Source organism: Megalobrama amblycephala, linkage group LG18 (assembly GCF_018812025.1).
Source record: "Megalobrama amblycephala isolate DHTTF-2021 linkage group LG18, ASM1881202v1, whole genome shotgun sequence".
Classification (NCBI taxonomy): Eukaryota; Metazoa; Chordata; class Actinopteri; order Cypriniformes; family Xenocyprididae; genus Megalobrama; species Megalobrama amblycephala.
Genome location: NC_063061.1, coordinates 20,943,507 through 20,958,325, shown reverse-complemented (window position 1 = coordinate 20,958,325; position 14,819 = coordinate 20,943,507). Strand labels below are relative to the sequence as shown.

The window sequence follows — 14,819 nt, the reverse complement described above, 5'->3', positions numbered from 1 at the left end:
GATCACATAAGTGCCCTATCAGATTTGTACAGTGTACATGCTGTACTAACAGACTGAAGAATGTTTGAGATAGATCATGAATAGATAAAAAAAAAAAAAAAAAAAAAAAAAAAAACACGTCCATTATGAATGCCAGTGCGCATATAGCCTATTACTTTCACTTTTAAAGTAGAGGCAATTTGGAGGCGGCAATTGCTTGAATTGTGGGTGGGTTATTATTCTTAATTAAAAACACAACATCAAAACAGTACAATGACAAACTCGCTTAAATATGCGCTTTTACATTTCGCTTGTCAACCAAACCTAAGTAAAAAAGTTAATGTCAAGCCACATTGTTTTAGGTGTTTTATTATATTATCTAAACGTTAGTGAAGAAGAAAAAATTAAAAAGCTTTTAAATATCAATCTTAATATGTGGGGGACAATATGCTCATCTTTGCTCGCTCCTTTTTTGTTGTCTTGAATAAAACAGCAATTTTTTCATGAAGCACCTAAACTTAAACCGGAAGGTTTATACAGAATACCGAAGTTAGATTGCGCATAACCCCTATAGCACCCTCACCAACTGGCTTTTTCCTGTTTTGCACTTAGTATCTGCACAAATAACTTGTGTAGACAGATGTTATCTCTGAGCAGCTTTGTCTCGAAATGCGCATATTTATTTTTCAGAGAAACAGATGACTTCTCCTTCCAGTCACGTGAATGCCTCACTTTGCATGTCGGAATGTTTTACTATACAGGTATATGGAAGTTCAGTTCAAGTCCATTTACTAAACATTTTAAATATATAAGCCTGTAGTAGCATATATTACATTATCATATGTTCTGTCACCAGTATAAAAACAGTGAAATAACAGCACAATTTACTTGCCTCAAACAACTCAGTAGGTAGGCTACAATTGTTAATGATCAGAAAGTGCTCCTTATGACCATGCTCCTATTATTATTATTATTTTTATTGGGAGCACAAGTGCTCTAAAAGAAAAATGTTACTGTAGAGCCCTGTATATACAGTGCTGCTTGAAAGTTTGTGAACCCCTCGCAGAATCTGTGAAAATGTGAATAATTTGAACAAAATAAGAGGGATCATACAAAATGCATGTTATTTTTTATTTAGTACTGTCCTGAGTAAGATATTTTACATAAAAATGTTTAAAAGAAAACGTGATTCATCAGACCAGGCCACCTTCTTCCATTGCTCCGTGGTCCAGTTCTGATGCTCACGTGCCCACTGTTGGCGCATTCGACGGTGGACAGTGGTCAGTATGGGCACCCTGACTGGTCTGTAGCTATGCAGGCCTATACGCAACAAACTGTGATGCACTGTGTATTCTGACACCTTTCTATCAGAACCAGCATTAACTTCTTGAGCAATCTGAGCTATAGTAGCTTGTTTCTTGGATTGGACCACACAGGTCTTGGCCGCCCATGACCCTGTCGCCGGTTCACCACTGTTCCTTCCTTGGGCCACTTTTGATAGATACTGACCACTGCAGACCAGGAACACCCCACAAGAGCTGCAGTTTTGGAGATGCTCTGACACAGTTGTCTAGCCTTAACGCACACTAAACCCACACTATCTTGAATACCGCTTCGGAGCAGTATTCAAGGCTAAGCGTATCCCATTATGCATTATGTGCAGGAACTCGCATGCCCCAAAATCGTGAGATGTCAAGGAAAACAATCGAATGTAACTTAAATTAATTATATACATTACATATAATTTGGTAGTAAAACATAGTGTTGCACATTTTATTGGTGCAAATATGGGTAGGGTATGTGCAACTGCTTATCACTTAAAGAAGCACCACAATTTTAAAATTTTGTCTTCTGTTAATTACTGAACATATATTTATAAGTTTATTTTAAAATGCAAATTATTAAAAATAATATTTAAAAAAAGCAGTTTTTGCAAGACTATAAGTGTGTCCCATCGGGTAATCAAAAGTTCTATACACACTTGCGGTCTTTACACATACTAGAACACTTGAGCCAAATACAGGAAATACGTCATTTAGCGCAAGTGTGGGTATTTTGGACAGGGCAAAAATGTTCACCTGCTGCCTAATACATCCCACCCACTAACAGATGTCGTGATGAAGAGATAATCAGTGTTATTCACTTCACCTGTCATGCCTGATCGGTGTGTGTGTATATGATATAATATGTGCCGTGATAGACTGGCACAAGTTATGGGTTATATAAAAAAAACAAAAAAAACAGAACCATAAGAATACAATTTGAAATTGTCTTTATTTAAAAAAAAGAAAGAAAAAAAAAGCAATTCAAGTTCATAGTATGCATTAGCACCTTTAACGAAAAACACAACACTCAATCAAACATTCTCAACAATGTCCTCTTCTTACAACCAGACTAGACAGATGTCCCTATAACTGGAGACCAGAGAATCGGCAACGACAGGCATTCTAACGAGACTTCCCGAACAGCCTCCATGAGTGCTGTAAAGCCTGGTTGATGCCAGATCAGAGTTTAAAGGCCTGATATTAAGGAAGTGTGTAATGCTGTGTGGGTTGAGGAGGTCAGAAGGCTGGAGGAATGTTATCTAGAGCTGTGTAGATCTGTGCAAAGGCCTCCAGCAACCCTGAGGCCCTTCGAGAGACAATGAGCTTATCGAGTGGCAGCATCAGTAACGTCCTGTCTTTACCAGGCAGGGGCGGTGTTGGCAAGTCGTCGCATACGCCTGTGAAATAAAAATGCAACATTATTCAGGTGCAATAATAATGCACATCATATTTAAAATCAATAAATAAAATGGTGTCAAGTAGGCAAGATCTAATTTGAACATTTTCTCACCTCGTGTTTCTGTCCTGGTCTCTGATTTTCTTCTCCATCTCCGCATCTGTCAGGGTCTCCAGCAGAGGGCACCACTGGTCGGCATCGCCTGTGTTCCGAATGGCAATCTCCACCGTAGGTAATGGGTTCTCACTACAGGAAATGAGCCAGATGGAGTCAGTAGACAGCATCTCTTAAACATCGTGGAAGACCAATGATGCTTCACTGATGACCACTGAGGCACAAAGGTGATGAATGACATCTAGAAATATCTATTAAACATTTGTTAAGAAAAACTGTTTATATAAAATCATACGATTTACTTCTAACCATCATACAGAAATCAAAGCCATGCTGTGGCAGCACATGCAGGGGTCTAACAGAACAGTCACCAAACCACTGTCTGTTCTGGTATCACTAGGTTTATGCCATGTCATTTTTAGGAGGGAAAACTGATTTAGACATTAACGACATGGTCATATACAGGCACATGTCCTGCAAAGATGTAATAAAATAAGAAAAGATTAAAAGTACTCAGCTTCCCAGGGTATGAAACGTTGGGGGGTAAGAGGGAGAGGAGATCAAGAAATTTTGAAGTATATTGACCTGAAATCAGACCTATTGGAACAGACAGTGGGAGAAGCAAACAATTAGAAGGTTACAGCAAAGCGAAAACAAAAAGCAATGACGTTAATCACAAAGAATTAAACAAAAACTCAATCTTGTAACATTTTAACCGTTCTAAATGAACCACAAAGCAAATAATGTGCCATTTTCACCTATGATCTACAGACAGCATGGTGAAAATGTAATGTAACTGGTTACACCCCCACAAATCCAAACCTCTAAAAAGGCAAAAGTAAGGTTTCAAGCCATGCAAGAGAAAAGCAACTGAATTATGAATCAATATGGAAGCAAAAATCAATGTAGGCTGTACCGCAGGGAGAAAATGTAGTTACTTTATAACTAAAAGAGGAAAGAGAAACACAAAACTACTTCAAGGCACAATAAAGAGAAGTCACAATGCTCAAACGGTTGTCTGCTTGCTGTCAGACAAATAAATGAGATTGTAAAAAACCAGTGGATGGCCAAGACCGCATTAAAGATGGTCTCAATTTAGTGGCATAAACAAGACATGCCGTGTGTGTTTGTGTGTATATGACCACATAATGGAAATTCCACTTCATATGACCTAATAACACAGTAAATCATTGTTTAAAATGGAATCAGGCTGCAGACTCTATCTGCGCAATCTCTACAGACACACAGGATATAGATACAGGTCAAACAATACAGTACAGCACAAACAAACATAGATATTAAAGGGTTGGTTCACCCAAAAAATGAAAATTATCCCATGATTTACTCACCCTCAAGCCATCCTAGGTGTATATGAGGATATTTGTCATTGTGTACTACGTCGCGGAAGTTCACTTTTTGGAAGTACGTTGAATGCGTATGGCTGTCCTGGCTGGAAGCTCGTTATTTTACTTTAACATTTAAATAAGGATATTTGTCTTACACATATGCATAGATTCACTTCAGAAGGCCTTTATTAACCCCCTGGAGTCATATGGATTCTTTTTTTTAATGGATGGATGCATTTTTTTGTCTTCAAAATTTGGGCTGCCATTCACAACCATTATAAACCTTGGAGGACTAATGATATTTTTAAATATATCTCCGATTGTGTTCGTCTGAAAGAAGAAAGTCATATACACCTAGGATGGCTTGAGGGTGAGTAAATCATGGAATAAATTTCATTTTGGGAGAACTATCCCCAATGTAAATATTAAAAGAAAACCATACATGTGAGACATACACTACCTTCCAAAAATTTTGGGGTTGTAAGGTTTTTTTTGGAAAGAAATCTCTTATGCTCAGTAAGGCTGCATTTATTTGATCAAAATACACTAAAATAGCAATAAAGTTAAATATTATTACAATTTCAAATAATAATTTTCTATTTCTATATATTTTAAAATGTAATTTATTCCTGTGATGACAAAGCTGAATTTTCAGCATCATTACTCCAGTCTTCAGTGTCACATGATCCTTCAGAAATCATTCTGATATGCTGATTTCATATTATTATAAATGATGAAAACACTTAATATTGGTATGGAAACCTGATATATATATTTTTTCAGGATTCTTTGATGAATACTAAGTTCATACAAAACAAATATCTTTATGATTTTTGTATGCAACAATTTAATGCATACTTGCTGAAAGAAATTCATTTTTTTAAAAAAAAAATTACTTATTTCATTTAATAATACATTTATTTAAAAAGTATTATTGATTCCATACCCCTTTTTTTCAGGAACTGAAAATGCCATATCACTTATTTTCACTCTTAAGGAGCCCCGCACATGACATACAAGAAAAATAAAAAAAATCGTGCACACGATTTACTAATTCGTTACCTCAAAATAGCAAATTGTGTGCATGATTTAGTAAATCGGGGGAACAAATTAGTAAATTGTGCACATGATTTAGCCTACTATTTTTTTCCTCTATGTCATGTCTGGGGCTCCATACACTCCAAATGTTTGTTGCTGCTTTGAGTTTTATAGTTCTTTGCTTGACAGTGATTAGAATGCCATCCCAGACACATAACCCATATAAGCATCTTTCTCATTGGTAAATACATTTTTGTGGCAAGTGGAAAAAAATTCAACCTACATGCAAAGGAGTCGGATCATTGTAAAGGCATGTATAGTTTCATTTTTTGTTATTCTTCTGCGAAAACTGTGAATAGGCTTAGTCTGTTTACAAAATACCTACTGATTCTTGGGTAAATTACAGGCTAGGGAAATAATTCATTCTCTGCCTTATGACAGTGAGGTGGCGGTATAAATGCTAGAAAAACAAATCATGTCTCAACAGTGAGCCACAGAGGGAAAACCACTGTACGGCAAGCATTGACTTTAAAAACAAAAACTGTCCTAAAACGACTCTATGGGGAATCCAGTGTCTCTAGAGGGGCAGCTACCTCATTTATGGACTATTGCATATAAATGGATCCATCATCATCCTGAAACTAAAGCCCCAAGGCACATGAATTTTCTATCAGTAGATTTCAGTGTTGCCCACCTGAAGGCGTACGTCCTCTGGTGCCAGCTGAGCTGTCCGCGGATGCTGTAGGCGATGGTGGTGACGAACTCTCCTCCGAGGCCCAACTCAGAGCAGAGCTTCAAAGCAAACGTTTCTGGCGAGTTCTCCTTCTCTGACATGTCCCATTCGAACTGGTCCACCAGAGAGATGTTCCCCACATGAATGTTTAGCTGAAAGCACAATGCAGGTCAGCAACGGAATTAATCACATGCATTATGACTGGCCTCTGGCTCGAATACAGAACTGACACCAAATTCTGCTGCTTTTTGAACATGGCCATAAAGAGACAATTTTTCAGACAAATATTAATCAGGCCTTGATAAATATTTCTAATTCTAATGAAGTCTAATTAAGTTCAAAATTAACTTCTTTTTGCTTTTGGCTACCACTGTAAAACACACCTTAATGATGACCCTCTGGTCCGTCTGCTCATCCAGAATGCTGTCGGTAGGGTAGGACTCGATCTGCTGTCTAATGGCTGAGGCGATGGCAGGGACAAAGGTGAGAGGATTCAGGTCTAGGTCATCACACAGGATCTCAGCAAACATCTCTGGAGTCATAAGTTTCTCTAGAAACACAAAAGCAGACACTTCTGCATTTAAATGTGTTTAGCATGAATGCATCATGCATTCAGCAAAAGAAAACATACGCTATCACTAAGAAAAATGTATTTTATTTTATTTTTATTAAAGGGTTAGTTCACCCAAAAATGAAAATTCTATCATTAATTACTCACCCTCATGTCGTTCCACACTCGTAAGATCTTTGTTCATCTTCGGAACACAAATTAAGATATTTTTCATAAAATCCAATGGCTCAGTGAGGCCTGCATTGCCAGCAAGATAATTAACACTTTCAATGCCGAGAAAGCTACTAAAGATGTATTTAAAACAGTTCATGTGACTACATTGGTTCAACCTTAATGTTACCAAGCGACGAGAATACTTTTTGTGCGCCAAAAAACCAAAATAACGGCTTAATCAACAATATTTAGTGAAGGGTGATTTCAAAATACTGAATCTTTTGTTTCAAATCAGTGGTTCAGAGCATGTATCCAACTCCCCAGTGGTGAACCACTGAAATTTTGAAACACTTATGACGTAACGAAACCTCGTTTACTGAAATCACGTGACTTTGGCAGTTTGATACGCGCTCCAAACCACTGATTCGAAAAACAAAATATTCGTAAATCTTCGAAGCTTCATGAAGCAGTGTTTTGAAATCGCCCATCACTAGATATTGTTGAATAAAGTCGTTATTTTGTTTGTTTTCGTCTCTTCATAACATTAAGGTTGAACCACTGTAGTCACATGAACTGTTTTAAATATCTTTAGTTGTTTTCTGGGCATTGAAATTGTCTTGCTGGCAATGGAGGCCTCACTGAGTCCTCGGATAATATCTTAATTTGTGTTCTGAAGATGAACGAAGGTCTTACGGGTTTAGAACGAGACAAGGGTGAGTAATTAATGACAGAATTTTCATTTTTGGGTGAACCAACCCTTTAATACTTTTATTCAGCCAGGATGCATTAAATCGATCACAAGTGACATTTAAAACTTTGTTACAAAAGATTTCTATTTCAAACAAATTGTGTTCTTTGAAATGTTATATGCATCAAAGAATCCTGAAACAATGTATCACGGTTTCCACAAAAACATGAAGCAGCACAATTGTTTTAAACATATTATTAATAATATTATTAAAAGTAATAATAAATGGTTCTCGAGAACCAAATCAGCATATTACAATGATTTCTGGAGGATAATGATATACTGGAAATGAAACATATTACAATAAATTAAAAAGTTACTTTAAATTGTAAGAATAATTCACAGTATTTAAAAAAAAAAACACAGATTGTGTCTGAACTTTATGATTTTCATTTCTTAATGTGAATGAGATTTTTGCAGCTTACTGTAATGACTGCTTTGGGGAAAATTATGCTTAACTGTTATGAAAATAATGTGCATAAGATAACAGTTTTCTGAAAAACTTCTAGTAAACAACCGATTTTCTATTTTGTTACCACCTTGACCACACACAAAGATTTTAAGCCCGATTTCGGGCTTGATTGGTAACCCCCAATGATCTGGGGGATGTGGCCTGATTCGAGGCTTCTCGCAACAGACTTTTTGTCCAAAAAAATCCTCAACTGTGTGTTGTCACTATGATTATTTTACTGCTCCTTATCGTGCCGGAGCCTGCACGATCCCAAATCGTAAATATCAAATGTACTCTTGATCGGGCTGCCTCTTGATTCCCGCGGTAGCCAATGAGAGCGAGCAAGCTTCACCTACCGGATGTTGCCACAAAAGTGGAGTATTGAGAAAGAAGATCACCCATATTTTTTCCCCCTTTGTTTTTCTTCCTGTAAAACAAAACTCCACCAGGAGAACCAGCTGATGATGTTGATCATCCTCCATTTGTTTTTGTTCTCAAGTCACGTTTGACCTCGTGAGTATTTGTGAGATCTCGTCTCACTGTGAAAATATTTACAAACAACTGGTGTGTGGTCTGGATGAATCTTCTAGTGTGTGCATTCGGACGATTATAATGCTAAAAATCGGTTGAAACTGCCCTACCGCCTGTGGTCTACCACAGTTTTAAAATCGGTTAAGATTTGAAAATCATCTAGTGTGGCCAGCCTTACCGTTCATGTTCCAGGTGAAGGCATCTCTGAGCTTCTGCCCATCAATCTCCATGTCCAGGCGGATAGGCACCAGGACCTCTGCCTGGGATGCATTTTCGTGGATGACTGCAGGGTCATGGTCATCAAAACTATGCATTGAAGGAAAGCAGAGACCCATAAACACACTCTAGAATTAATTAGCACCATGTGTGCAGCATGTGTTCTTAAACTCCACACCAGGGCTCTGATTCTGAACAACATTTTTCAACAAATGTCTGAATGTTTACAACCTACATATGTGATTATGTGAGGAATTTAAAATGCTTGTCTTGCAAGTAATGACAGCAGAATGAAGTCGTTTTGGACACACTGGAGCATTGCTTTAAACCAACAGCTTGTTGGCGGCATTCCAGTCTGAACCGTCTCATTTAAAGCCAATCACTGACATTTACCAGAGCCCTCAGAAGGGTATGTTGACACTATTGGCCATTACATTCAGCTAAATATCCCAAAAGGACTTCCTCTTGGCATAAGATGATGCAGGTCAATTGAGGACCTAAAACCACAAATGCATCTGGCTCATTTTTGTTTGTCTTAAAAAAGGGGACTTTCTGAGCATTTGGACCTTCATCAGATTATCCTTTCGTGTCCTTTCCTTTCGGAAGTGAGGAAGAAGGAACTTCGGCATATCCAAAGAAAAATTAGCCTATCAAGGGTATTTGCTTTTCATAACAATCAGAAAAGATTCTGTCAGAGATAAACAACATAACCTGAAAGAACCTCTTAGCAATAACAAGCCAGTGTTTTGGAAGATTGCTTCATCTGCTGACCTGAAACAACTCAGTCATGGGAAGTATATAGAGGAAATGTGGCTTGGTTCCTTCATAAACATCCTCTTGTTTGACATTACCCTGATAACATCATGTTACAGTCAACGGTTGCTTAAATAATTATTCGGAGTCTTACGTTTCTTAATTACATTTAGATTGAGTAACACACTGATGATTGTTGGCAGATATCTCCAAAGAAATGTTTAAAAACCTGTGAAAAGGCTTAATGAGCTCATTTTCTTTCCAGTGTTGACATATTTCCTACTGAAATATTTCAAATTGAGGCAGACAGCATCATATTGGACAAAAATATGCATGTCATGAATAATTTTGCTCCATTTTCCCAGAAGTCAACATTTAGAAGTACGATAGCATATACTTTACCAATCAAAAGTTTGGGGTCAGTAAGATTTTTTAATCTTGAAAAAGTCCTGTAAAAATGCATAATGGTTTCCACACAAATATGAAACTGTTTTCAACACTGATCATAAGAAATGTTTCTTGTGCATGAAATCAGTGTATTAGAATGATTTCTGAAGGATCAGAAAAGACTGGAGTAATGCCTGCAGAAAATTCAGCTTTGATATCACATGAAAAAAATTACATTTTAATATATATTAAAATAGATTTTAAGTAGTAATAATAATTTACAATATTGCTGATTTTACTGTATTTTTGATCAAATAATTGCAGCCTTGGTTAGCATAAGGGACTTATTTTAATAAAATCTTACCGACCCCAAACTTTTGAACACATACACTACTGTTCATGAGTTTGGGCTTAGCAAATTTATCTTACTGACCCCAAACTTGTGAATAGAGGTGTATGTGTTTTTAAAGCGGACATGGACGAAAAGCCAAGAGGTGAACTTGTCAAACTCTCATTACTCATCTTACCATAATGGAAAGGTTCTTTTCTTGTCACGTCCCATTCGGTTTCTGTTGATAGTGGTGGAACAAGGCACTGCGTCCAGGTGGTGGGAGCTGTTGGGTAGGGTGGGCACCCACTGACTGTTCCTCTTCGCCTTCTGCTCCCTAAATTTCAGATACAGAGTTACAACAACATAAACTCCAACAGAAAATTTAGTCTTTTAGGCTGAATAGTTCACAAATAGCTATAAAATATATATATATATATATATATATTATATATATATATATTAGACAATTTATATACAGTACCATTCAAAAGTTTTAGGTCGGTACATTTTTTTATCGTTTTAAAATAAGTCTCTTATTCTCACTATGGCTGCATTTATTTGATCCAAAATACAGCAAAAACTGTAATATTGTGAAATATTTTTACAATTTAAAATAACTATTTTCTATTTTAGTATATTTTAAAGTGCAATTTATTCCTGTGATGGCAAAGCTGAATTTCAGCATCATTACTCCAGAAATCATTCTAATATGCTGATTTGCTGCTCAAGAAACATTTATTATTATTATTAATGTTGAAAACAGTTGTGCACAATTCTTTTCAGGATTCTTTGATGAATATAAAGTTCAAAATAATAATGCATCCCTGTTTAATAAACGTATTCATTCTTAAAGTAAAAAAAAAAAAAAATCTTACTGACACTGAACTTTTGAACGGTAGTGTATAATGTTATAAAAGCTTTCTACTTCAGATAAAAGCTGTTCTTTTGAACTTTATATTCATCAAAGAATCCTGGGAACAAAAATTAATAATAATAAAAAAAAAGTGTTTCTTGAGCAGCAGATCAGCATATTAGAATGATTTCTGAAGGATCATGTGACACTGAAGACTGGAGTAATGATGCTGAAAATTCAGCTTTGCCATCACAGGAATAAATTGCATTTCAAATAGAAAAGAAATATTTCACAATATTGCTGTTTTTGCTGTTTTTTAATCAAATAAATGCAGCATTAGTGAGCATAAGAGACTTCTTTTAAAAACATTTAAAAAAAAAAATTAGATCTAAAACTTTTAAATGGTAGTGTATGTGTGTGTAACAAATAAAATCCCCTCAAGAACTACAATCTAAAAACATATATATAATAATTATATATATAATTATATATATAATTATCATATATAAATAATTTATATAGAACACAGAGATAAAATCTGCTCTAAAATATTTCAAAAAAATCCATTCACAAAACTGCCTTTAAGTCATGTGTGTATTAATAAAAACAACCCCAGTACATGATGCTGTATTTGTTATATTTTTATTACTTCTTATTTCCATTTAGACGGTCCTGTACATCACATAACCGAGGACCACCAGAATCCTCACCTGAGATACGCCGGAGGCTCTGTGCTGATGGACACTGCCTTGTACTTCTCATCATTCCCCTCGAAGATCTCCTCACACTCAGACGCCTTCAGCAGGGTCACACTGGTGGCTAAAGTTGTGTAACCATGATCTAACACAAAAAGAACACTGCACAAACTGCTGTCCAGAAGCAGGTCTAAAGGACTTTGAGGTAGATGCTGCTTATGGGTGCTTCTGGACCTAAGGATTTGAAAAGATCTTTTAAAGGGAAAGGAATCACTTACCGTGTGATGATGCTACAATCTTCTTCCGCTCCTCCACGGACGCAAGGCGTCTCCATAGTGACGGGTACCGCTTATACAGAGAGCCTCTGAACATACGCAGGTAGTTTCCAACCTAGAAAGCAAAAAGAGTAAAAACTAAATGAGTTTAAAGGAAGATACATTTTTTTGTTTGTTGTTGTTTTCATGCACTGATCAGTTTTGAGATTTTTGGCTATTTTGCTTCCATTACATGACTTCAGACTAGTGCAAAGAAAACATCCAAAATACACATTTAAGTGTTTTTTTTTAATATTACACTTTATCTATTTGCATCTGTAGATTTCAATTATAAAACATATATCTAAAGGCTTAATTTGTTAACTGTCTTAAGATTGATCAACTGGTTAAGTACGGTGATATATATTTTTTTACCCTATTCACATGTGGTGTTTTGCCTTAAAATAAATGCATTGCTGTATTTGGCCCCGCATACTATTCTTACTACAGTATCAATGCCATAGAAAGATATGCTAAAAAATAGTAAGAGTGGTGTTATTCTATGCACACATGTGTGCATGGTGTGACAAAGTATAATGTTTAAGTTTTTAAATCATTTACTCTCATGTTGTTCCAAACTCTCGGTCACCATTCACTTTCATTGTTGAAAACAGATTCAATGAAAGTAGATGGAGACTGAGGCTGTCAGTTCCTAACATTGTTCTTGACATCTCCTTTTGTGTTCCAAGGAAAAAAAATAAGTCAACAAAGTTTGGAACAACAGGGTGAGTAAATAATAATATAATTATTTTCTGTGTGAACTATCCCTTTAACATGTTATTGAAATGAAAAACTGCTATAATTACAACGTTATCTGTCAACTTGTCTGGCCCGAATATAAATATCGCACTTTAAATCTGACTTTTATACATCGGAGAGGTAAGTGCTTCACTTTATAGAAGAACGGAGATGATTGCAAGTTTTATTGATCATTTAATCATTCATTCATTACGTCGATATGCAGATATCAGCATCTTTAACTGACAACAACCAACAAAGACAAGTCAAAGAAGATGTTTTAGTGTTAATATGATGGCTACAGTAATGCATATCATATGTAAACATACGCATAATGCTACGTGAAACAGAAAACGTACCTCTGAACCTATCATGTAAAAATCCCCATCTTGCTCGAGTTGAAATTTTATTGGTTTTTGTCCAAATGTTTTACTCAACGCCATCTTTGCGAACACAATGAGCGAAAACGCGCATGCGTATAAAGGAAGCGGCGAGGTGGGAAGAGCTCACGTTCTGGGGCGCCACGCTGCAGGCGTGCAGTAATGCCTGCTGTTGGAGGACACCTCACTGGATGTTACAATACAAGGAGGAAGCTCTAAAAACAGTTGCTATATCTTAAAAATCAGTACTGACAATTCTACTTTTCTACGGAATATTGCAGTAGGCTATTTATTATAAATGATTAAAAACTTAAAACCAAACAAAAATGAGAAATGATGCCCAGTTGGCAATAAACTGAAATAAGTTTAAGTTAGAGCACTAAAATTATTAACTGGAAATAAATAAAACTAAAATGAATTAAAACTAAAACTTGAATAAAAATAAAAAAGTAATACAAAAAAGCACAGAATTACTAAAAATTAAACTAAAATTAACATATATATAAAAAATATAACTATAATAAAACTAAAATAAAAACTAAAATAACACTGGGTTGAACTTTATGCTCTAAAGCAACTTGAGAGTTATTTAGCAGGCTGTATATTAATATACATTTATTATTAATATACATTTTACATAATATAGGCCAATTAATTTGTTGCTGGAACATGAACAAATACAGTAAAAGCACATTTTTAATTTTAATACAACTGATTTTATAAATGTAACAGTTTTGAAAAGTGTTAATGTGTTTCTCACATTTTAAGAACCAGTCATGGCCTTTCACTCAAGTTGTGTGTTACTTCAGTATTCAATCAATAGGACAATATGAACTATATTTCAGTGAATGAGCCAAAACACAAGCTAAAAGACCATAAGCATTAGGCTGCTAAAAATATTTACTTTAAAGGGTTAGTTCATCCAAAAATGAAAATTCTGTCATTTATTACTCACCCTCATGCCGCTACACACCCGTAAAACCTTCGTTAATCTTCGGAACACAAATGAAGCTATTTTAGTTGAAATCCGATGGCTCCGTGAGGCCTCCATAGGGAGCAATGACATTTCCTCTCTCAAGATCCATAAAGGTATTAAAAACATATTTAAATCAGTTAATGTGAGTACAGTGTTTCAATATTAATATTATAAAGCGACGGGAATATTTTTGGTGCGCCAAAAAAACCCCAAAATAACGACTTATTTAGTGATGGCCGATTTCAAAACACTGCTTCAGGAAGCTTTGGAGCACAAATGAATCAGTGTATCGAATCATGATTCAGATCGCATGTCAAACAGCCAAACTGCTGAAATCATGTGACTTTGGCGCTCCGAACAGCTGATTCGACACGCTGATTCATTATTCATTATATACATTTTTGGGTGTTTGGGTGAACTAACCCTTTAAGAGACAATTAAAACAGCATTATCCATTAAGCCCACCAGGGCTTCACTGAAGAACATTTTGCTTGAGATCTCCGAGTCATATAATCTAAAGCCAAATTATTTAAATTTATTTGCAATTATGTGACTATGCTAATCAGATTGGAAAGTTTGGAGGAAAATGTGCTAGCAATTAAAGGGTACAGACATAATGTTTGAAACAGACCTTTTAAAATGGTAATCATGCGCGACATCTCCATTATAAAGAAGAAATCTGCTCATTCTACATTCATGTGGTGGTATTTCCTAAAATGGTGGTGAAACTCTTACATCTGCAGCACGTTACACACACCTGAAGCATGGCCCTGATAGATAGTAGCTGGCAT

General features: G+C 35.9%; 1 protein-coding gene across 4 annotated transcripts; it reads right to left on the bottom strand.

The window, feature by feature from the left end:
* Nucleotides 1–2,234: 2,234 nt before the first annotated feature.
* On the bottom strand, nucleotides 2,235–13,238 carry smarcb1b (SWI/SNF related, matrix associated, actin dependent regulator of chromatin, subfamily b, member 1b). 4 transcript variants are annotated; one of them, XM_048166692.1, is made up of 10 exons: nucleotides 13,032–13,238; nucleotides 11,899–12,010; nucleotides 11,636–11,765; nucleotides 10,269–10,406; nucleotides 8,564–8,691; nucleotides 6,315–6,481; nucleotides 5,893–6,083; nucleotides 3,400–3,411; nucleotides 2,815–2,946; nucleotides 2,235–2,701 (listed from the first exon to the last, which is right to left on the bottom strand). In XM_048166692.1, exons 1-10 carry the CDS (start codon nucleotides 13,113–13,115, stop codon nucleotides 2,662–2,664), a joined length of 1,134 nt encoding a protein of 377 aa, XP_048022649.1. In that variant the 5' UTR covers nucleotides 13,116–13,238; the 3' UTR covers nucleotides 2,235–2,661. The 4 variants fall into 4 exon arrangements, with proteins under 4 accessions (XP_048022649.1, XP_048022651.1, XP_048022650.1 ...); XM_048166694.1 differs by having other exon boundaries at nucleotides 11,636–11,744; nucleotides 13,032–13,236; XM_048166693.1 differs by lacking the exon at nucleotides 3,400–3,411.
* Nucleotides 13,239–14,819: the final 1,581 nt, after the last annotated feature.